Below are 25,563 nucleotides of genomic sequence, written 5' to 3'. Positions count from 1 at the left end.
AAAATGACATTTTTAGTAATCAGCTTGATCAAGTCTTCCTGATTCAGCCAGCTAACATTCCAAGAAAAGGTACGATGTCAAAGGAGTGGCAGAATCCAAGTCTTTTTAATTAGAGAAGTAGTTATTAGACACCAGTAGAGAGGGCTGGCCTCTTTACACATGATGCTTTGAAATTCATTGCAATCTTATAAGATAGGTAGTACTGGCCACAATAACAAACTGAGGATTGAGGCTCAAAAATATTAAATAATAGGCCACAATAACAAAATGAGGATTGAGGCTCAAAAATATTAAATAATATGCTTATGATCATAAAACTAGTAAATGACAGAATCTTGAAGCCAGGTTGTTCTAGCTCCACAGTCAGTATTTTCTCAATGAGCCAGGCTGTCATGAAGTCTAATGCATACACAACTAGCTAAGAAGTATTAAAATACATGTGTGTACAAAATGTAGCATTAGAGACCTAAGGAAGAAATTCCTCCCATGTAGGGAGGGGGCAGCATTAGAGGTGAAGCTTGAAAGAATTACAGGGTTCTACCAGACAGAAACAAAAGATATCTAATGCATAAAGGTAAATATGGAATAAGGGTGTATAATTACAGCTTATGAGAGGCAACTTTTTCTAGATATCATTCTTACTATCCAAAGATACACAAAGTTCTAATTTCTCTTAATTAAAAAAAAACCATGAAGATATTAGATAAGATTATAAAGCAAAAATAAAATCCATAAACTCACTGCCTTAAAGAATTTTAGCTTTGGCTCAGTCCCTTCTATTTCTTGTACAAAGGCATGTGCTTTTACATAGTGAAAATAGCAGTATATAAAATGATATACAGGCTGCGCACAGTGGCTCACACCTGTAATCCCAGCACTTAGGAAGGCCAAGGCTGGCGGATCACGAGGTTAGCAGATCGAGACCATCCTGGCTAATATGGTGAAAATCCATCTTTACTAAAAATACAAAAAAAAAAATTAGCTGGGCGGGGTGGCTGGCGCCTATGGTCCCAGCTACTCTGGAGGCTGAGGCAGGAGAATGACGTGAATCCGGGAGGCAGAGCTTGCAGTGAGCCGAGATTGCACCACTGCACTCCAGCCTGGGTGACAGAGTGAGTCTGCGTCTCAAAAAAAATTAAAAATAAAAATAAAATAAAATAAAAAATAAAACTATATATATGCTTTTTCACCAACATTATTTTGGTTCTACTACTTCTAATGAAAACTTCAAGTATCAAATTTACGTTCTGCAACTTTTAATGTAAAATAGTTGAGCACTGCATACTGTTTAAGATTTGAAAAAATATAAAGCCTTAACTTAGTTAATGGTTTACAAAAAGAGACAGACTAGATTACATCAAGGTTTCTCCCACTTAATCAAATAACAGAAGAAGAAATATGTATGCCAGTACATACATTGAAGAGAGTTAACTTGTTTCTCCATTAGCAGTAATTCTAACCGTGTCAGCCACAGTGAACTCATGTTAACTACCATGATTTCAGAATGGAACAGAATGCAACACAATGAAACAACAGCAAGGAAAGGAAAAGGGGCTGGGGTTGGTGGGGGAAGGAAAGGACTATGAGTGGCAAATCACTATCATGAAGTTCGCATAAACTATCTAGTGAGACATGTTTTGGCAAACATTAAGCTGTTGTATACATCAAGTTTTGACAAAATGAGCAAGATATAAATGGACACCAATAGCAGGGGTTAAAAAAATACCAGTATTAAAGAACATACCATATGACACCATTTATGGAGGAAGGAAAAATCTTGTGGAAATTTTCTCCAAGAGCATCATAGTTTTAACTCTACACACAAATGATTAATATGAATAACCTGATCCTGAGTACAGACAAGCTTAAACTGTTAATGTCCACCCTTTCTACATATAAAAATCCATGCCGAATGCCACCTTACTATCAGATTTTATTACAGGTACAAATAAGAAAACCATCTTGCAGTCCTTTAAGATGCACAGTGTCAGATGCAGAATGCAGACAGCAACACAGAAAATTAACACGCAAATTGTAAGTGCTACTTGTTCAAAGTGATGTAAGAACCTTAATGGGGGTGAGTATAGCTGGCTGGAAGGGCTCTCAATAACTGATTTATATAAGCAGAAATGCGTAATGCCATTCAGAAAAAATATATATATATACACACACACATATATACACACACACATATATATACACATATATATGTAAAATCAAAAGTTCTTGAATTGAAGGAATAAGCTTTACATTTAGCAATTTCACATAGAAATGCCATTCATTCCCCCAAAGGGATTACTATATTAACATGTTAAACAATAAAACAAACACTAATGGAAATAGAAAACTTTGAACTTGGTATTAGTTATAGGTATGAAACACACACACACAGACTACTTGCACTTTAAATCAAAATGGCATGAGAAATAACTGATTCTTGACACATCATGAATGCTGATGCCCTTCTCAGGAAATGCTATTTACAAGGAATTTGAGATAACTCAAAGATATACTGGAAAGCACAAAACTATAAGTATATTAGATCTTGATGGAATTCCTGGTATTTTTGTTTGTTTGTTTTAGGAGACAGAGAAAGAATAATGCCCATACAGTACCAGTAATTAAAATGAAGAAAATCACAAACTTGGAGACATATATGTATCTAATCTCTCAGTAATCAATGTCTCTATGATGTGGAACATTTTTAAAAAACAAAAGAGGGTGAGTGAGATGAGAATGAATAATTTATGTATGAGTTTTAGGAAACCATAATGAGATACAACATATCAAGATAGAAACATGCTACATAGAAAATCTTTAATTCAAGCTACAAAAATTAATTTAGAATTACAATTGACTTTTATTTTTAACTGAATTTTCAATAATATCAAAAGTCACTCCTCAAACGCAGGGAGAAATAAGCATTGTTGGCACATCTAAAGCAAAACTAAATTCTGAGTCAAATACACTTAACTGGAAATACAGAAGTATCTTTCTTTTTCTCTTAGCCAACAAGTCAAGACGAAAACAAATAATGAATATTTAGATTACGTCATTCCCAAACAAAGATTCAAAGCTGTCTGATGATTTTATGAGCAAGAAAAAGCAGTATGTCTTGGGTGAAAATATGGACTTTGTAAGAATATTTTGCATATAATATGTACAAACAAGTCTTCAGGAGGCAGCATTTTCACTCAGCTCTACCAAAGTTTCTTCAGGTTTTTAAACTCATTTTATACTTGGTAAGAGCAAGGGATGAGCTGTGGTTAGGCAAGTAATGACTGATAAATTCTTGGTATTCTCTGAATCATTTTAAAGGTTTTCTTTTGTCATCTTAAAATTTTGCCAAAATTACTCATAGCTAATGAAACTGAAAAGGTTAACACTAGATTTCTTTAAAAGGAAACAAAATCCTTCAAGTAACTTAACAGAAATATCCCCTTAAAAGGGCATATGTCAAATTGTTAGAAGAAAGACCATTTAAAATGCAGAAAACAAAGTACTCAAAAATATATACTAAGCAAATTTTTTGGTGTTGTTTTTGTTGTTGTCATTTTTGTTTTTTGAGACAGAGTCTTGCTCTGTCTCCAGGCTGGAGTGCGGTGGTGTGATCTCGGCTCACTGTAAACTCCGCCTCCCAGGTTCAAGCGATTCTCCTGCCTCAGCCTCCAAGTAGCTGGGACTACAGGCATGTGCCACCACACCCAGCTAATTTTTGTATTTTTAGTAGAGATAGGGTTTCACCATGTTGGCCAGGATGGTCTTGATCTCTTGACTTCGTCATCCGCCTACCTCGGCCTCCCAAAATACTGGGATTACAGGCATGAGTCACCGCGCCCAGCTCTACAGCTGGAACCTTCCTATCACTACTCTTCAGATGACTGACTCCTTATCCTCCACCTCAGCTTAAATTTCACATTCTCAGAGAGGCCTTTGCTGCACACTCCATCTAAAATGCTCTCCTCCATCTAGTTTGTCTCTAATAACACAGTATGGTCATTTCCTTTTTGGCTATAATTATTTGATTTATTTTTTGCTATAATTATTTGATTTATTGTCTATTTCCCACACAAAAATGTCGGATTTAATTATTGTGTCCCACTATTGCGTCCCTAGTGTCGAGTACTGTGTCTGCCATATAGCAGTTTAATCCCAAAATGTTAAACATTCCACAAAACTGGAAATCTTCTGTTTCTTATCCGCTTAGAAATGCTTAAGATTGCAAGTACAAGTAATTAAAATTAAAAAGCTTTAATTTTTAAGATAAAAGCCTATTCCACCTTGACAAGTAAAAACTAACATTAATTTACTAAATTGTTCTGTATTTTTTAATGTCATTTATGAATTATTCTTACAAATACTTAGTTTTCATTTATTCAAATAACAATTGGAAATTTGAAAGGAAGTCTATAGAGTAAATGATGAAGTTCATAAAAGCTACAAGATAAATTTGTTAATCACAATGAACACTGAAAAAGAGACTGAATACAGAGCCACAGAGGTTATGAATATATTAAAATCACTCTATATATTATGGAAGTGCTATCATTGTCCACAAATTTCTGATCATATATAATCCTAATTTCTAATTATATGCAAACATGCAGAATCTAAAATTAACATGGGTAAAAAAGTAACTTATTAAAAGAAATTAAAAAGTTATTTGCTTGAAAAATACTTGAAAGCAACTAGCAAACGTAAGTAAATAAAAGGTAAGCATTCAATATCAAAGAATACTTTGGGGAAGACTTTTTGAGATCACCTGAATCAAAATGTGAATCTGAACAATATTATCACTTTATGTTTATTTGTATAAATACATAGAGTTTCTTTTTAGCTTTTCTTCCTAAAAGAATTCTCACTGACAATGGCTGCCACACAGTAAAATAGTGTTATCTAGAAATATCGTTAAGAGCAAGCAAAGAGAAATTAAGCATTAATGAACAAAGGATCAAAATACCTCACGTATTATTTAAAAATGAGAGTAACTATGGTCAAAGAACTAAGAAACAGAGACCCAAAATTCACCCTACTGTAACACTATGTCAGACTGATAAAATAAAAACCAACTTCAATCCTATACCTATAGCTCTAATCAATGAGCAAAATATAAGAGATTGTATATACCAGATCAAAAAAAGTTTTTGATAATCTTCCAACATAAAGAACGTAAGTTTTGAGAGCCAGCTCACAAACTCTGTGAAGCCTCTTTCCTAAGCTCCTCCTCACACCTGTTCTCTTCAAGGCTGCTCCTATCACAGTGCCTATCTCATTATGTTAGTAGTGTCTTTGTTGTAACCCCACTAGAATCCCATGAGTCTCATTATGTTTATCTTAATTTTCCTAAAGCCTTATCCACTGACCAACAAACACTAGGTGGTCAATAAATACTGGAGGAATGGATTCAATGATCAGCAGGAAGGGAAGCATTAAAGAAGGAGGCAAGAGAGAAAAAGTTGGTACAGAGAATTTCACAATTGTTCTATTAGTTAAGGCACCATCTTATTTTTTTTGCAAATGAACCATGACAGGATACAGGTACATTTTCAAAAAGATTGGTTAATGTTGCCATATACTGTAGGCTCTCAGATCCCTTTATGATTTCCAAGAAGTAACATGCATTTAGCACACACACTCTTCTTTCCCATACAGGTAACAGGCAAACTTGCAGTAAAATGGCCAGAGCTGAGCACATCCTTTGTTAACGGCCCTGAATAAGTGAACTAAATGGAGTGGCACAAAGTAGGGAAGGGTCTTAAAAACTAAGCTGAGGATTCTGGATGTTATCTCATTAAAACTTTGTAAGCAGATAAATGAATGATAAAACCAATAATTTAGCTTATGAACTCAACCGAAGTATTCAAGGAGTCTAGTGGACCTGGGAACGGTAATACAGTTCTTGAGACAAGTAATATAGCCTTAAAATAAAAAGTGGCATGAAAAAATTCAATATGTAATTCTTTAAGGTTTTTTGTAAAGAGTTAGGTTAGCATTCTTCAAAAGGAAAAGCATTGGTCAGCAATATTTTAAATTTTTTTTTATTTTAAGCTGCAGAAATGATTTTTTAAAAAGAAAGAACCATAGGTTTTCCTGATCAGCACAAGTGTAATGCATCACAAGTATCAATAATATGTTTAAAATGCAAATATATTTCTCCTTACAAAGATTTAAGGCACTGCTCCCTCATAAATAAGCAAAGAATATCTTCACAATATCATTTCTCTCTTCTATGAAGCAGTTAGGTTTAAACTAGAAGATGTCACAATATCAACACTAAAGCAGAAAGGAATGGGATAATCCAAAAGAATAAACTTTAACTTCCTGCAGTAATTTGAGGTTTATCACAGCGTAAACAGAGGCAGCTAGAGGGTAATATCCAATTAATACTGAAGGGAAATACAATTGTGCAAATTAACTCACACTTATCCAAATTTCCAATCAATAGAAAAATGCAGCAAGAGCTTTTTTTCTGCCTCCTTCCACCCCCTCCTCCATTCTTTCTTTCTATTTCTAATAAGAAGGTTCTGTAATGTAAAAAATAATCACTAGAGACAGAACTGAGCCCTCCTTTCCACACTCAGATTCAGAGAAGGGATCCAAGAGTCCCCAGAGACCTCCAAATGTATCTCAATCCATCCATCCTCCCATCTTGACAACCTGTGGCAGATTGGCAGCTATGTTCTCTCCACTCTATTCTGTATGTTGAGCTTGAAATGTTATTTTGAAAATAATGCATTTTGAAGATTGTTACCCTACTTGAGAGTCCACAATGCATCCTCAATTGCCTACAGTTCAAATTCCTCTGCCTGGTTCCAATGCTCACCACAATCTGGGCTCACATTTATAGCCTGGCTTAAGTTCCAATTCCACCAATTCCAACAGCTCAAATTGACATCTCCATTCTGTGAACTCTTATTTAAATCAGGAACCCATGCCACAGGGTTTAACATTAAATTGTTCTAGATAGACTCTTTTTCCCCGGGAGGGCAGGAATAATACCACTAGTTTCTTTTTTATTTCCCTGGGTGCTCAGAAATCATAGTACAAATTTAATACATTTTAAAAATGAATCGAAGAGTTCTTTTGTAAGGGAATAATTGTTCCAAAAGTAATCTCTTTCATAAACACTAATAACTACATTCCATATTGTGTTTTCTTAATAAGCTCTGAGTGGCATATGAAAACAGAGAAGACTGCAATTCTTATATGCTGCTGGTGAAAACTTACACCAGTGCAACTCTGGAAAACAATTTGGCATTAACTTGCAGTACACATGCATCCCCTGTAGCTCAATCATTTTCATTCTTAAGCACAAACAAGAGAGAAATTCTTGTATGTGTATACTAGGAAAGACATGAGAATATCAGAGAAGCATTGTTTGTAATAGCAAATAACTGTAAACAACTTAAACAGCAATCAACAAGAACAGGGGAATATTATACAGTAGCAAAAAGGATAAACTACAGCACACGCACCAACACAGACTAATTCCTCAAACATGATGCTATCTGAAAAAAAGCAGGCTCTGTGAGTGTGTGTGTGTGTGTGTGTGTGAGAGATACATATATAAAACGTGCTTCATTTATGTAAAGTTCAAAAAAAATACAAAAGTAAACAATTTTATTTTAGAAGTTCATACTAGTGTAGGAAAAACTATGAAGAAAAACAAAGGAATGATAAACATTACATTCAGGATATGGTTATCTCTGAGGGAAGGGAGTGGCACACACATGTCGAAAATATTTTTAATATTTATTTCTTAAGCTGGTTTGTGGATACGGGGATATCTCTATTATTTACATCTAACACATACGCCATATAAAACCTTTTATAAATCATTACTGTTTCATTTTTAAATGTAAATTAAAACTGTTCATCTCTATATTGGCTGTCACAAGTATACTAATCACCTTAAGAAGTTTAAAGAAAAAAAAAAAGGACATTTAGATTTCACAGGTCTCTGCAGAAAAAAGATAACAGACTTGCAAAGCAAAATAGACTGTAGCACGTGTGAAGAATAACTATTACCATAATTGAAAAAGGGAAGTAAAAGTGTATGAGTCACTGTGTGATTTATTGTTTGATGTCATGCACACTGGAAGGCAGAAAGACAAGTACTTTCTAGGCCAGAGGATCTCATTAGGGCAAGTGAAACTTACAGGGCTCTGGCAAGTGAGCATTCCAGGGTAGCTCAGTGGGACTGCAACTCCAGGGTTAGGGCAGGACTTGGAAAGAGGAGCTGGAGCAAGATAAATGAATTCAAGAAGACAGAAAAGGGTCTGGATTACAGAGCAAATCTGATTCCAGAATGACACAAATACAATAAGGGATTTTAAAGTTAGGTATCCATGTTCTAATTTTATCTGCCTCATTTTTATTTCCAAGTAAATAAAGTTCACTTCATTTTCCTTTCATTTTTTTTTTGGCTGGTATAGTTTAACTTCCATTTACTAACTTTGGGCAGTACATTTTGTGACTCTAGTTTCTGACTACAGTGCCTACAGCTGTAGAACTTCAGTGAGTATTCCACAGCTAGTTAAATGTCCAGGTAGAAGTAATGGTGATAACTCAAATCTGTCTCTTAAAATCTAGAGTTGTGAAAGCTTTTTGAGGTTCAATACCAGCTAAATTTTTAAAGCCTAGAAATAGTGTTAAAACTAATATTTCCATTCTATACTACACTTGATTCTGGCTTTTAAAATATAGCGTTCATTCTTTCCCAGCATTCTCAACTTAAGGCTATCAGTACCCAATCATTCAGGATATACTTTTATCATCTATAATTCACATAGTATAATTTTACATTGATTTACATAATTAAAATCATCTTACCTGCACTTTTTTTAAAGCTACTGGTACTCCATCCAAGAGACAGGCTGCTCTATAAACTTCACTAAATTGTCCGCGACCAATTTTCTTTTCTATTCGAAAGTTGGCTAATGTATTATAGCCCATATCTGGTCGTAAGGCCTTCTGTAATTAAAAATGTCAGAAAAATTTTCAATCACACAATATACACACAATACACACAATCACTGATCATTTTCATATATGTAGGTGACACCTAGGGTAAGTTTGCAGACATCCATTCACTCAACAACAAATATTTATTGAACTTATGCCAGGCACTGTCCTACACACTGATGATACAGTAGCAGACTAGAGAGACAATAATCCCTGCACCTGAGGAACTTACATTCTAGTGAGGGGAATAAACAAGGAATACATTAGAACATATATATAATATATATATTTATATATATTATGTGAGATAGGAAAGCCTAAAAAGAAAAAGTTAATTAAAGAAGAAGGATACAACATGAACTTTTAGATAGGAACTCCTTAGAACTTGTCTTTAGTTCACAGACTATAAACTTGTCCCACCCAACCTAGTATTTCTCTGATACTTCTTTTCTTTTGCAAAGATCTTTGAGTTGAAATGGACCTTACAAAAATATATAATCATTTAGTCCAAACTGTCAACTAATGCATGAAATACTGAACTTCCTGACAGTTATTTAACTTCTGCAAAGAATATGTCCAGCGGCAAGAAGTTTACTACCGCACTATGCTGGCTGCTAGGGAAATAGAGATGAATGAGATATGATTTCTGTCTCAAATGGCTTAAGTAAATACATAGAAGAGGCTCTTCACTATGCTATGAGAGAAATAATTATAAGATATTGGGGCCAGGAGCACAGTGGCCATCCCCATTTTGAGACAAAACTCAGGTTATAAATTTTACCGATTGTCTTAGTTCTTTTGTTCACTTTTTTGTTCATGGACTCATTCATTCAATATTAAGTTATGGGGTAAACCTAACTGAACATCTACTACAGTCAGACACTGTCTATTGCTAAAGTTGGAATATTACCTTTTACATTCCTGATGGAATCATTTTAGCATCTCTAGCTATTTAAAATACAACAAAAAAAGCCTATTTTAACTATCACTTGCCCTTATATCTTCTCTTTTTTGGCTAGACATGCCTAAGCCTTTTCAAGATTCCTGGAGTACTGATGAGCACACTCTTCCATGCCTTTTAGCATTCCCCTCACACCCACAGTCCCCTCTGTACTCTCCAAGCCAAACATGACATTCTTGTGGGGCCAGGCTAGTGCACCCTCTAATGAGACTGAATATTTAAGACCTATTAATGCAAAGATGGCACTGGTTCGTGAGCACATTACATTCAGCTTAAACTCTTAGGCCTTCAAAGAAACCTTTGATAATTATGGCTGATGGCCCCATAACCCGGACTTACGCAGAAGGCTATTTTGATATATGGGCCAAACTTTGCATTAACCCCTAGTACATTTTATCTTTTAATTTCACTATATATATCATGCTAACAAAAACTGTAAAATTCTGCCAAAGAGTGACTATAATTCAAATCCAATGTTTTCTCTTTAAAAAAAGAAGCAATAATTTGTTTTTGTACATTGTTTTCTTCTTCTAGAAGCCCAAAATACTGTCAAGAAAAAAGATCATGCTTCCTTTAAAATATGCAAAACAACGAGAGTACAAGAAACGTTTCAAATTTCAAATTCATTTCGTAAATATAGAACCATAAGATAATTGTTATAATTACTACAACAATGATAGAAAGTCCCATTTTCGTCCCCACAACTTAGCAGGCACTCTATATCAGGACTTTAAATGCCATCAAATTCAATTCTCTCACCAATCCCATAATGTAGATGTCATCAAACCAAGTGAATGTCTAGTTGATTCCCAAGTATAGCCTATGCCACACTGCCATGTTATTAGGCAAAGTCACCTTTAATATGACCCAATATTACGGGAACCTACATGATGATCCACAGATATTTTCAGTGTTAAGTCTTTTGACTAAAAAAAATAAAAAATAAAGACAAAAATGGAATAGAAATGTGTTAAAAATGAAGATGAAAAAGCATATCACACTAAGAAACATAGAACAAAAATAAAATTATCATATAAAGGGAGATAACTTGCCATGATGTTCATTTGCAAATGGATTTCTTTTCATAGCCATTGAATTTACAATTAAGTGTCAATGTGACAAAATGATATATATGTAACAAAGAAACTCACAAAGTACCACTTCTCAAATATATCCAATGGATATTTGGCTTTTTTTTTTTTACGTTTTTAACTTTAAATAAAGGTTTTTTTTTTTTTTAAAGGAAACATGTTTTAAATTGTCTATGATTGCCTAATAATTGTTTATACTGACACACTAGAATAGTCTGTGTCATCTAATAAGTATAAATCCTTCTCTTATACACAGAGCTCATTCTTTCACTTAATGAAGATTTGTCAATCTCAACAGCCAAATACAGCTTCATCATTAGAAGGAACACTATCAAACGATTCAGATACTTTAAATTTGACTGGGAATTCCATCTTCTGTCTGCACAATAACTTGACAAATATTAGCGTGAACTGCTAAGGCAGTGTGACAACCGCATGCTGAGAGCAAAGTCTCACTAATGTGTTTTGGCATGCAGGTTTGTAATCACACATTTACATATGCAATGACCTACATTTGCATGTCAGATCACACACTGTCTTGGTTTATTAAGACTGGGCACCTCCCTGTGCTTGGACGCCAGAGTGGCGAAAGAGGGCCAGAGGGCGGTGTTTTTTGGCAGTTGAGGGATGAACTGCCACCAAGGATTAGGTTGATATGGCCTGAGCATTAGACACTTCATTAGACGTAATCTGTTTAACAGTGGGCAGTGTATGTAAACTTCACAGCCCATTTGCGGCACCTTTTTCCCCCTATGGCCTTTCTTCAAAGGGCAGTGTGGGTGAGTGACAGCTTGTCTCATCTGCTCCCATGTCCTGTCACCCAGTGTAGATGTGGAAAGCTGACATGAGAAGGAGCATAGCTGCACATCTCCAACTATCCTTGGGTCTCTCTGCCACACTGCAATTTGTATAAAAATAAGCTTGTATAAGAGGAGGTCTCCTTTAGCAGATCATCAGGCAGGTAATATATACATACATATATACTTCGGTAGCGATTATAGTATATTGTTGTCAATGCCACACTTCATTTTGCTGAGTTACATTCCACTGTAGGTAGCATTAAATTAGGGGCTTTAAATAAAAAATGGTATCATCAAATGGGTTCCCACTCAAGTAAAGAACTATTTTTAGGAAATAGCTATATTCTCTTTATTGAATGATGTTCTATGTCCCATATGTTTTAAGTTACTGGGAATAAAATAACTCAGCAAAATACTGAGATTCAAATCAGCATGAAATATAAACCAAATAAAATCACTTAAATTGACGTTTTGCTGTTCTCAGTTTGGAGTGTAAACTGAGTCTCAGTTCCTTGAAGTTCCTTAATGACCCAGGTTTTTTTTTTTCTAAGTGGCACAAAATGGCTTTTAGATTTGAGATGAGTCACTTAGACGACCTTCAACTTTTATGGAAGTAAAACCCCACTTTGTTTCTTCCACTATCAAATGAGGATAATGATGCCTTATCTACGACAGAAGGCTTTTCAAGTCACTTTTGCACCTCGCTATGGCCCCCTCCACCAGCTGCACCACGTATTTCCCAAGTGCACTGTGAACTCTGGCCTCATGCCCATGGTATTGCACTTGCTTATTCCCATGCTTTCTGAATAACTTCCTTTTTCACACCCAGAAAACCACAGGTCATCTTTGGGATTCAGTTCCATGCCAGCTCTTCTAAGGAATCATCTTCAACTCGCTCAGGCAGCTTTATTGGCTTCTACCTCTGTTTCTGTAGCAATTGACAGTAGTCATTCAACTCTATCAAGACACATACAAACTCAGGCACCATGTTGGGTCCTGGATCACACACACTTTTAATTATTTGTTTATACAGCTGACTCTTGAACAACACAAGTTTGAACTGTGCAGATCCACTTATATGTAGATTTTCTTCTACTTCTCCCCTCCCCGAGACAGCAAGAAACCCCTTCTCTTTCTCCTTCTCCTCTGCCTACCCAATGCAAAGACAATGAGGATAAAGGTGAAGATCTACTTTCCACTTAATGAATATTAACTATCATTTCTCTTCTTTATGATTTCCTTATTAACATTTCCTTTTCTGTAGTTTATTGTAAGAATACATTATATAATAGACAAAACACACAAAGCATTTGTTAATTGACTGTTTCTGTTATCAATAAGGCTTCTAGTCAACAGTAGGCTATTTATAGTTAAGTTTTTAGGGAGTCAAAAGTTATATATGGGTTTTTAGCTGCACAAACTAGCCTCTTGTTGTTCCAGGGTCAACTATGTATATACATTTCTCCTTCCAGACACTGAGTTTCTCAAAGGTAGAGTCCAAAGGGTTTTTTTTTTTTCTTAGCTTTTTATAGAAACGCCATGAAGTAGAGAATAAATACTAACTCCGTTAATGTATTTGAAAGAACTAAATGAATGTAAAAGGCCCAAAATACATAGGGCATGACTATAATTATCTACAAGCTCTAAGTAGAATCTAGTAGAGAATCAGTATACTGTTCTGGGTTCTTATTAACAAACTTTTTTTTAATGTGAATACACTCTAATCACATTAACAAGAGATCTTACTAACTAATTGGGATTAACTTCTACATATTGGTCTGTGTTTACTGAGTTTCCTTCACACAGATACTTTTCATTTGAAAACAAAATTCATTCCGTTTGCCACTGGTTCTTATTTTCACAGGTGCAGACTCCTTAAACAGTAACTTCCCAGGACTAAATTAATTTCTTAATTTGCTTTAAATTTGAAGGCAAGGACACTTACTGAGCAATAAGATAATTCAGGATAACATTATGATGATAATCCTCTCTGGGGAAATTAGAAGAGTCACAGCATGAACTCAATAGTCTCCCCAGAGAGAAAATTATGTCCTGATAATTCCTCGAGGTATTGTTATCAATGATTTAATATACAAGCCAGTATTAATTACAATAATTAACACCATTAATAAGGTTTTCATTGTTACTGCAAATTCATCTCTTACTGGTGATTTTCCAGAGCCACTTAATTAAATAAACTACCTTATATTTTATATTGTTGCATTTCTCCAAAATTTAAAACCAACAAAACTTTAAAATAACTTTCAAATTTTATTTAGCAATAAAGCTCATGCTATCACCTTTTATCTTTAAAAAGGTGTTACCCACCTCCAAACTGCACAAACCAGAACATCCTTTCTACCATGTATTCTACAGACTTTCTGTCATATTTTCTACAGACTTCACTGAAAACCAAAAAAGGCAAATAAACAAAAAAACACCATATGTGCCACCAAGACCTAATTATTAGTGCTTCTTCCTATTTGAAAAATTATCTCTCTAAAATTTTTTAACTATGTAAAATGTAATCTATTCCTAAAGTTTCCTAAGTGTCAGAGACTTACATCAGTTTAGACAACATGCCATTAGTCATTAAAACTGGCCTTTTATCAAAGGAGGAAATTTTACTATTGTGTAAGAAAAATGAGTGACCAAATATAACCAGTTATCTAATTAAATTTATAAGACCCTGGTATTTGTAGCATTTAATTGTCATTAGTTATATTACCAGCATAATAATTATTACATCCAAATGTTGTAACCAAAAATACTGATTATCTCTTCTATGTTATCATGAGCAAGATAATTAATTAATGTCAAAGATACTCCCATCTCCCCTACTTCCCTATGAGCATGACCAGCTATACCTGATAAAGTTAAATATGGAGAGAAAAAGCCTTTTACTGAAAGACAGAGACAGAGAGTAAAAGTGGTTGTTAACAATTTATTCATTTATTCCACAAATATTACTGGAGGGGGATATAGCACAAAGACACTAAAAAGGCAATGAACAAATATATAATAAAAAAAAGTGGTTACATGTATAATGAAAGACAAATTCTGAAGATATTTATATATTTTAATACTCATTTTAAAAACAGGGCTCATAAAGAAAGAGGACAGGTTGATTTGAAACCAAGTTGTTCACTCAACAAATATTTATTGAACGCGTACTATGTGTACCATTCTGGGACTACTATGTGTACCACGCTGGGACTAGTGAGAAAGCTTATACCTAAGAGAAGAAAAATAATGAACAAAATAAGTGATAAGGTGATACATTCTATGGAGAAAAATATGGCAGGTTGGACATACTGCGTGAGTGGGAAGGTTCCATTTTCATTGAGTGATCAAGAAGGTGATATTAAAGTATATACTTGAAGAAGATGAATGAGCAAACCAATGGGAAACTACTGAAAGGCTTTAAACAGATGTGACTGAAATATTGCTGTGTTGGGAATAGATTAAAGGGGAAAGGAGCAAGGATGAAAACAGATCAATTAGGAAGATACTGCAATAAGATAGGTGAAAGATTAAAGTAACTTCAGAGTAGCAGCAGTGGAGAAGAAAAGAAGTGCTTAAATTCTAAATGTATTTTAAAGCTTCGACCTATGGTGAATGCTAACATTAAATATGAGATCAGAGAAACAGGAGGAAGGTAGTAATGGCTCTAAGAGTTTTAGCTTCAGCAACTGGAATGACAGACTTCCTACTGAGAAGGAGAAGATGGTGGGTTGTCAGTCTGGAAGGAAATATTTAGAGTTCAGTTTGGGCCACATTAGGGTTGAAACATGCAAATTTGATGCCAAGTAGGCAAATGGATATATGAGTTTGGAATTCGGGGCAGAGGTCCAGGTTGAAATACAAATTTAAGAGTCACCAGCATAGAATCATGAGACTGGAAGAGAACACAAAGTAAGGGATATAGAGAGAAAAGAGCTCTAAGGAACTGAGCCTTGGGGCACTCCACTGTTAAGTGTCACCTTCTCAGAAGGTGAGAAGAAATCAATAGAGGGACCATTAAGACAAGAAAACAACAAGATTCCTGGAAGCCAAGTGAAGAACAGGTTTCAAAGAAGAGAGCATAATCAAGTCTACCAAATGCAGCTGCTAAGTAAAATGAGGCCTGAAAACTGGTACTGGATAGAGCAGGAGAGGTAACTGTGACTTGACAGGAGCAGCTTAGGTGGCACAATGGGGTAGAGAGCTTAATTAGAGTAGATTTTAGAGAGAAAGGAGAAATGGGAGACTGAACTACAGAAAAACCTTTCTGGGAACTTTGCTATGAAAGGGAGCGGAGAAATAGGTCAACAACTGGAAGGAAGAGTAACTTAGACTGTTTAAGGGGTTTTCTTTTGTTTCATTTTGTTGTTTAGAGGGGAGAAATAATAGCATAGTAGCACAGACTCAGTAGAGGGGGTGCACATGGGAGGGCTGGCCCTTGAGAGCAGTGTGGATAGTTCATCTGGTAACAACAGAAAAGGCAGACAGTGTGAATACAGACTCTGGGAGGAAGATAACTATGGTAGGAGACTGTGGAGGTTCTCTTCTGACTGGCTGGTTCAGTTTCTTCAGTAAAATAGGAGCAAGGGCATCAGCTTAGAGCTAGGACCAGGAAAGGACATGTTATGGGTTTGAGGACAGAAAAGATATCAAGTGGGAGAGTTTGGAGCCAGGAAAGTAGGGAGTGGATGAGTTAAGGATGATTGCTGAGCAGCATTAGGCTTTACTTGAGTTTCATGGCCATAAATTTAACCTACAGCAAGAGTCCTCTTCCCTCAAAAAAGCTATTGTTCATTCTGTACCATCAATAAAGTTATTCAATGAAGGAAACTGTTACTAGGAGAATGTAACATCTAAATTTCTGTAAAGACTTCCAAAAATAGAAGCACTCTGCTCAATGCCTATGACAAACACGCTGGTAAAATCAGTTGACCAAAAGAAACAAGTTAAATGACACTTATTTCACAAAGAAAGTAACTCCAGAAGATAAGCTAGAGAAAAAAGAAGGTAATATAGTTATCGAGACTAAAATTCATACTCAATAGGGTGGGATACTTTCTTTCTGGCTGGCCTACAATGAACCCTGATTACTACCCTGAACATGCTACTCAAGGTAAACTTTATTTCATCCCTCCACATTCACTTCACAGAGATGCAAAATAGTAAATGGATTACAGTCTGAACTGCCATGAAGCTTAAAGGAATGGTCAGTCTACCTTACAGGTTAAGTTGCAAGACTCCAAGATAAGATTTTCATACTTTCCACACTGTAAGAATAAGGAATATTTGTTTTTCTACCCACAGATCTGAGTGACATGTCTTTTCTCTATCGTAAGTAGCCAAAGTATTACACTATCTTCAAATTTAAAAAAAACATAACTTAGGCCTCTGATCACATCACAATGAAAATTAATCCTCCTTCTAATAACTCATAAAAATTCTTAAAATTGTACTCTGATTATAATTGGTTTATAATTAACATTTTGGAAAAAATGTGACTCTACCATAGCCATCTTCAGCCAATAACCATAAATCAAAATACTCACAAAATGTTAATTGTAAACTTCCATTGTTTAAAATTAGTCTTATAGTAAAGAGTAAAAATTTTACTATTTCCCAGTCACCACCTTTTATATAATTTGAATTTTTTTTTTAAACCTAAATCCACTGTTCCACAAACAAGAGTCCAAAGGCAATGAAAATATACAGAACAAGAATCTAGTCAAAATATCCTTTCAATACCTTCTAGATGCTAGTGGAAGGAATCAAGAAAGGAAGAAAGGAGGAAAAAAAGGGAGGGTGGGAAAGAGTGGAGCCGATAGAAAAAATTTCAAAATACATTAATAAAGAAACATAAATCTCACATTCTAAAACAAAACAAAAGGAACTTATACTGTACTAAAAATGAGTCCACATATTATGCATTATGGAGTGACAGTATTCACTCTGAAACAAGAAAAAGAATGGATATGCCAAGATATCACTTATAATTATAACAGGGAATTGGTATTTGACACTTAGAAACCTGACTTCCTTAGTTTTCTGTTTATGCCCAGACTTCTACTACAAAAGTGAAAGAAGTCACTGGGCTAACCAGATGTTGCCATATCACCCCCATTACTCAGGTCAGTGGTGTGGAACAAAACAAAAAAAGGTTGTCAAAGCTGAGCAGAGGCTGTCCTTTCCCAGTCTTCTAAAATAATGCTACTGAGAGCAGTAACGTTTTTCAAAGACTTAATAAGCAATAATGCCTATAAGCTCTTGTCAGGTAATCTTTCTTTCACTGTCTCACACCATCAGTGTGAATGCAGAGAGGAGGAAAAAGAAATGTATCTCCCTTCCCCCACCTGCCACAAGGCAGCTAGAACCTTGGATGACACTTGCCTGTTTCCAACAGGGAAAGAGGTCCACCCACACAGGAGCAGCAGCAGGAGGCATAAACGAAAGGAACAGTGTGAAAAGAAATGCAGAACTGCTTCTATAATTTTGAAATTTATACTGTGGGGCAGCCCAGTGTCTCACAGGAAAACAATCACTTTTATTTTTCCCTCCTACTGCCACTCCGACCTTTCCTGGTTGGTGAGTCAGTAGGAGGCAAAAATGAAAGTGCTTATTTTTTTCCTCTTTGAAACAGAAGGTTGTTAAAAACTGTGAATCTCAAAATCTCAAAACATGAACTACCTAATTTTTAGAGGTGTTATTTTATTGTCTTTGCTGGAAATAATATAATATGAAACAATAATGTTTGCATATGTGTGTAAAATGAGTCCTAAGAGGTCTATATTTAATAGATATGTTTATTATAATCTTGATAATATAATTTATGACCATAACATAAATATATATGGGGACTTTAAAAAAAACTTCTTGAAATTAAAATATTGGCCTTACTTTAAGCTAAGGGGTCTTTTTACTCAATATAGAAAATTCAGACAGGTATAACAAAGAAAAGCAATGTAATAGTGCAATTAAGTAAAGGACTCATTTCATTGAGTCCCTGGTTGGTTTCAATTACATATTCTTATTGAGCCCTTGCTACATGTGAGAAACTAAAGTACCACAGGGCATCCAAGGTAAGTAAGACACAGTCCTTTCCCTCAAGGAGATTTTAATCTAATAAGAGAGATAAGAAAAATGCCCATATAAAAATGACACCGAAGTATCAGAAATACCAGAAGAGAGATGCAAAGAAGATACCACCACATTTCCAAGGAAAGATACTGCTTTCAGAGGATCAGACAAAGCTTTATGGTAGAGACGGCTTTGTTGATGGTTCTTAAAGGACGGGCAGGTTTTAGAAAATTGGAGGGGAAGATGGAGGGTACAAAATGAACAAAGTCACAGAAGCAGAAAAGATCTTTTTTTATAGATGGTTATTCTCTGAACAGTGCTTCTGCGAGAAGTCAACAGATGTACTAAAAATAAAAAAAGGATTCCATAGACAAATTAAGTTTGGAAAACACTAAAGCCTATACCACTCTTCAAAATTCATTCACAATGCATACTAGTGTAGGAAAGGCTCTGAGGAACTACTGCCACAAAGTTGCTGTTTTCCCCAAGTCTCTTAAACCTATTTGACTACAGAACTCTTGTGAAAGAACACTTATCAATTGCCCAAATGTTTTCAGAAATACTATCCAAACAAAACTGGGACAAGGCTAGCAGAGTATACGTGAGACATATTGTAGAATGCCTCAAACACCAAGCTGAGAAATATAGTCTTCAGGAACAACAGCAATAAAAATGAGGTATCGCCCTGACATGGGGTGGCGACTGTTATTTTAAACATGTCATTACACATTAGCTTTATGACAAGCATTCACACTGAATGCAGGATGCTAAATAATGAATATATGTACATTTTTTACTAAAAGATTTTTTCACCTCATTTTATGTTATTAAATACAAGAAACAAGCAAATATATCACAGGAGAAATACACTACAAGTGAGAGGGAGAGAAAAGTAATCATCATGGAAGGCAGCTGTGGGCAAGGCAAGATCAGCCCACTAAAGCAGGGGCAGGTACAAAATGTACTGGCACTCCCAAACTTAGGCGCAGTGTCATCTTTTTTTTTTTTTTTTTTTTTGTCTTCCTTCCCTAAACCTAATACTAATGTTCAGAGCTTACAGGTCATTCAAATAAAGTTAAAAGCTAAAGCCGCCTTTTTGTTTTCATGTTTGTCAACGGGAACTAAGCATTATCAAACAATATTTTAAAATAAATATTTCTATCGAAATGGCAAACTGCACCCCAAAACTATGTGCAATTGTACTGTATCAATTAAAAATAAATAATATATTACACCTAAATAATTATATCTAAAAAGTGTACTAATTACACCTAAAACAATTATACCTAAAAGCCATAAACAAAACTGAAAAACAAAGCAAAAAAAAAATGCTGATTAAAACTTGGAAACTCAAAATTAGTACTTTTGTGCTACTTTATTTCCTAAAGCAACTGTAAATGTACTACTTGCTTACACATATTTAACATAGATTATATATACTTCTGCCCACCTTAATTAGGATAAATTACCTGTGGTTGGAACTGAGGAATGGGCGGCCCTTGCATTCCTTGTGATTGCTCATCCATTGTCTGAAGCAACAGGAACTTTAGAACTCTGCAAAAATGTAAAGTTAAAATTTAAATAATGTAATCATTACCAATTCACATCATTTATCATACGCCTGACGCATGCATTCAAATACTAAATTTACCTGATGCTTCAAAAATTCACTGAGATACACCACACTCTTCTGCCATTTGCTAAATCCAAGCAATGTTAGCTCCCACAAATATTCAGTCTCAACCATTTCCACTTCTTCAAAAGCATTATTTGCTTAGAAAATCCCGTTTCCTGAGATGAAATTCTTTCTTCTCCATTCCGCCTTTTAAATCAAAGATACTTTCCTCTATCCAGCCACTATTAGAAGTATCAGAGTACGCTCCCTATAAAGTTCAATGTTTTACATCCCTAAAATGCACCTTATCCTAAAAATGTTAGTACTTTTATTCTTTCATCCAACTGTTTACTGTGATTTTTTTTAATTTAAACTTCAAAGGCCAGTCCTCATATGAGTGTCTCCTCTTTTATGCATACTTTGTAATTATAAAGCATTCATCCATTAATTCAGTAAACTAGGCTGAAGGTAATTACGTGCCAGGTATTGCACAAGACTCAAAAATTGAAATATTAATCACACACAGCCCTTACACTCCAGGAACTACATTTGCACCGATTCTACTCAATACTACGTGTTTCTAGGTTCTTTATAAATGTTACTTTATGACTAAAATCTGAGACTCAAAAAACTACGGTCTCTTTTAAATGGGATTAACTGATGGAACAACTAAAACACATCTTCACTTCATCATACTCTTTAAAAACCAATACAAATATTCTGGGCATGGTTCATTTGTATTACAAATTTCTTCTTCTACTCTGTGACTTGTCTTTTTAAAACCTTTCCAATGGTGTCTTTCCATGAACTAATGAATAGAAATTCATGGCTGGGCGCAGTCGCTCACGCCTGTCATCCCAGCATTTTGTGGGGCTGAGGCGGGTGGATCAGGAGGTCAGGAGATCAAGATCATCCTGTCTAACACCGTGAAACCCCGTCTCTACTAAAAATACAAAAAACTTAGCCAGGCGTGGTGGTGGGCACCTGTAGTCCCAGCTACTTGGGAGGCTGAGGCAGGAGAATGGTGTGAATCTGGGAGGGGGAGCTTGCAGTGAGCCGAGATGGTACCACTGTACTCCAGCCTGGGCTACAGAGCTAGACTCCGTCTCAAAAAAAAAAAAAAAAAAAGAAAGAAATTCATAATTTTAATGTGGTCTAAGTAATTAATCTTTTTCTTTATGATTAATGCTTTGTGTACTATTTATGAATTATTTTTCTACTCTAAGTTCTCATATTATTTTCTAATGTAAGGTTTATTTTTTTAACCTTTAATATTTAGATCTACAAACCATCTGGAATTAAGTTTTTTTAATGATATAAGTCAAAGTCAATCTTTGTTTTTCTTTACGGATATCCAACTGACCTCAAATGATATATTGAAAAGATTATCCTTTACCACACTGCACTGCTGCTATGTCATCTTTGTCATATACCAAATGATCATGTGTTTATATATATACACACACACATATATACACACACATATATGTATTTGCACTTTCTTTGCTGTTCCACTGGTCTATCTGCACTAACACCAATACTACACTATACAGTGTAGTACTGCCCTATAGTGTACATACTACACGTACTATTACTACTCTATATAAAACTACAGTATTAATTACTATAGTTTATTATAAAGTCTTGATATCTACTTAATTACATGTCTGATTTTAATACGAATTGTAAAATCAATCTGTTTGTTTCAATTTTCTAAAACACTGCTCAGATTTTGATTGGGATTACATCAACCTTAAAGATCAATTTGGAGAGAACTGACATGTTAATAACATGGGGTTTTCAAACTCATGAACAGAGAATATCTCATTTATTTTAAGTTTCTTTCAATATGGCTTCCAGTTTCATTATACTGGTCTTTCACATCTCTTTTCAGATTATTTACTGTTTTATATTTTTTGATGCTACTATAAATGGTGGAGTTTTTAAATTCAATTTTCTGATGGTTATTAATGTATAGGAATAAAACATTTTTGCATATTGCCCGTGTATCTTGCAAAATTCCTAAACTTGCATATTAGTCCAAGTAGCTTTTTCTGTAGTTTTTTGCCTTACTACAATAGATAGACCCTCCAGTACAATGAATAGAAGTAGAGAGCAGACATCCTTTCCTTGCTCTTAATCTTAGGAAAAAAGTATTAAATCTGTCACCAGTAAGTATTATGTTAGCTATACATTTTCTATAGATGCCCTGATTTATCAGGTTGATAATTCCCTTCTATTGTTTGCTGGAAGTTTTTACAAAGAATAGATGTTAGATTTTTATAAAAAATTTTGCGTCTATAGAAATTATTACATGTTTTTACTTTTTTAATCTGTTAAAATGTTGAATTATGTTGATTCAATTTTGAATATTAAACCAGTATTCATTTCTGGGATGAACCCCACTTGGTCATGATAAATAATCATGTTTATACAGTATGGGATTCAAGGAGGGGAGGAGGATGAAGGATAATTCTAAAAGTGAATCCAAATACCTTTTAGTATGAAATCCAATATTAAAATCAGCATTTCATACCTAGTGTCCCACAGACAGTTTCACAAGATATTCCATGAAAAAAAAGAAAAGAGTTTCTTGGTCAAAGACCCCTATGAAATACTATTTTTTATATGAATCTCTCTTGAAGAGTCATAGTGAATAGCATAGCAAAGGATCCAAGCAGGTCTGAAATTAGTAAAAGTTTTTTAACTTTCTTCTTTGCTTTGTTTTCTTTGTGTAACATTTTAAAATATCCCTCAGTCTGACTGATCCAAAGAAGACATTTTGAGAAACTCTGTGCTAGGTTATAATAAAGTGGGTTTGCTAGAGCTACTGATAAGTGACAATATCTAAGTAAATAAAATCATGAAAAAAGAAATACAAAACTCAAGGAAACAAAGTGTTTTACTCTAGAAGTCTACATAAAGAACTCACTTCTACGGTATCCTCATAAAGAAGGTCAAGGAGCCTCTGCACAGAAATAAAATTCTCAATAAATTTCTCATATTGAATTTAAACTTAAAAAGAGTGAAAAAAACCACAAACTGTGTTTTTCCTCTGCTCTCACACCACAACAATCACAATAAGACTTCTGTGACCAAATGTGTAGAGGTTTCTCTCCACACATCAAGCAAATAATCAGTTCTGCAGTGGACATTAGCTGGGTTTCTTCCAATTCAATTCCAACACTATCTTCCTGGAGATAGCACCAGATCCCACAAGCTAAGGGCTCAGTCCCACAAGACCACCGCCCCCTTTCCATCAGTTCTGGAACTTCTGACCAACCCACTTCAAGCTGGGGTTCCCATGACCCCCTCTTTGGGTTTATTTGCCAGAGCGGCTCACAGACCTCCGGAAGGGAAATACGTTTACCGGTCTATTATAAAGAATATTACAAAGCATACGGATGGAGAGATGCATGGGCAAGTATGGGGGAAGGGGTGCAGAGCTTCCATGCTCTCTGCAGACACAACACACTCCAGGAACCTCCAATGTGTTCAGTTATCCGGAAGCGCCCTGAACCCGGTCGCCTGGGCCTTTTGTGGAGATTTCATTGGCTAGGCATGATTGACAAACATACAGAAATGTGACTAGACAAAAAAGCTATGATCAAATACTAACAGACTGAGTGGGGAAACCCAGCGAGGCCTGTCTGTTCAGCTTCTTCTTGGCCTCTTTGTGCAGCATTCCTCCTCCAGAGTATGGGACAGAACCCCTTCTGAAATGAAGGTGTTAAGACCTACAATCAGACAGAGCAGGTCAGAAAATTTCTTTATGGCTGTCTCCAAGACAGAAAGGTGGGGGAAGACCCCTTCCTTCAGGAGAGAAAGAAGCAGGTGAGAGGGCAGAAGAAGGTCACAGAGAGAGATTGTTTTCTGAGGCCTGCTTCTGAGCCCTGAGGCACCCCAATATTAGAACAAAAGGCTGTAACAGCATTATGGGAGTTATGATGCAGGAACTGTGGATGAAAACATATACCTATTACAGTAAGTACAATGAATAAAAATTATTTGCATAATACATCTAACATAATTCCATGTGACGCAATCTTGCTCTGCCGCCCAGGCTGGAGTGCAGTGGCGTGATCGCAGCTCACTGAAACCTCTGCCTCCTCGGTTCAAGTGATTCTCCTGCCTCAACCTCTTAAGTAGCTAGGATTACAGGCGTGTGCCACCACACCCAGCTAAATTTTGTATTTTTAGTAGAGATAGGGTTTTACCATGTTGGTCAGGCTGGTCTGGAACTCCTGACCTCAGGTGATCCACCCGCCTTGGCCTCCCAAAGTGCGGGGATTACAGGGGTGAGCCCCCACACCCAGCCTTCAGTGGGTTCTTAATGTTATTATAGAATACGTCAATGTTTACATACTGATTTAACACCATTACTTATGTCCTCAGAAGACCAAATAGTTTATCTTGTACCACTAATCCTTTCATAAATGGAAAGAAAAATATACTTTAATATATAACATATTTTAATATGCATTCAATCTTCCAGATTGTAAGTTCTATGTTTCAGGGACACATTTGTGTCATCCACAGCTGTATCACCAGTGCTTACATCAATACCTGGTACAAAATAGGTGGTTGAAGGAATATTTATTTAATGAATGAATACATGCATGTCAAGAAAAATCAAGTAATTATTGCTACAAATTAAGTATAAAATCAATGACCAAAAAACTATCATCACATTTAACAAATCTGGCAACCAATCTTCAAACAAACAAACAAAACACTCCCCAAAGAAGGTGCTGCCTGAATTGGGTTTTAAATAATGAATAGGAAAAGATGAGCTAGGGAAGACAGGAATTCTGAGAAGAGGAAAGAACACATCAAAACAGTAAAAAGTATAGTACACACCAATTTAAAAGTAATTTCAAATTAAAGTTGGTGAGTTGTGGGAGACAGTGGGTGGGGAATTAGTAGCAAAAGATTAATCTAAAAATACACAAGTGTCAGTTTATGGAAAAAAAATTATGATATCCATTTGAAATGAGAAAGATATTGTTAGGTTTTAAGCAGCTGAAAGAGAGGGAAGTTCACTATCTTTGAAAGGCA

The 25,563-nt window shown here is 35.3% G+C and overlaps 1 protein-coding gene across 1 annotated transcript in view; it reads right to left on the bottom strand.

Moving 5' to 3' along the window:
- The window catches only part of NEK7 (NIMA-related kinase 7), a 96,186-nt gene that overhangs the window by 54,878 nt on the left and 15,745 nt on the right, over positions 1-25,563 (bottom strand). The window contains exons 2-3 of the mRNA XM_011970250.1: positions 20,360-20,444; positions 8,833-8,973 (exon numbers count right to left, since the gene is read on the bottom strand). Of these exons, the coding sequence (XP_011825640.1) occupies positions 8,833-8,973; positions 20,360-20,416 (198 nt within the window). The 5' untranslated portion in view covers positions 20,417-20,444. The remainder of the gene's footprint in view (positions 1-8,832; positions 8,974-20,359; positions 20,445-25,563) is intronic.

This window comes from Mandrillus leucophaeus, unplaced genomic scaffold, assembly GCF_000951045.1.
Source record: "Mandrillus leucophaeus isolate KB7577 unplaced genomic scaffold, Mleu.le_1.0 Scaffold938, whole genome shotgun sequence".
Lineage (NCBI taxonomy): Eukaryota > Metazoa > Chordata > Mammalia > Primates > Cercopithecidae > Mandrillus > Mandrillus leucophaeus.
This window is presented reverse-complemented; position numbering and strand designations above follow the sequence as displayed.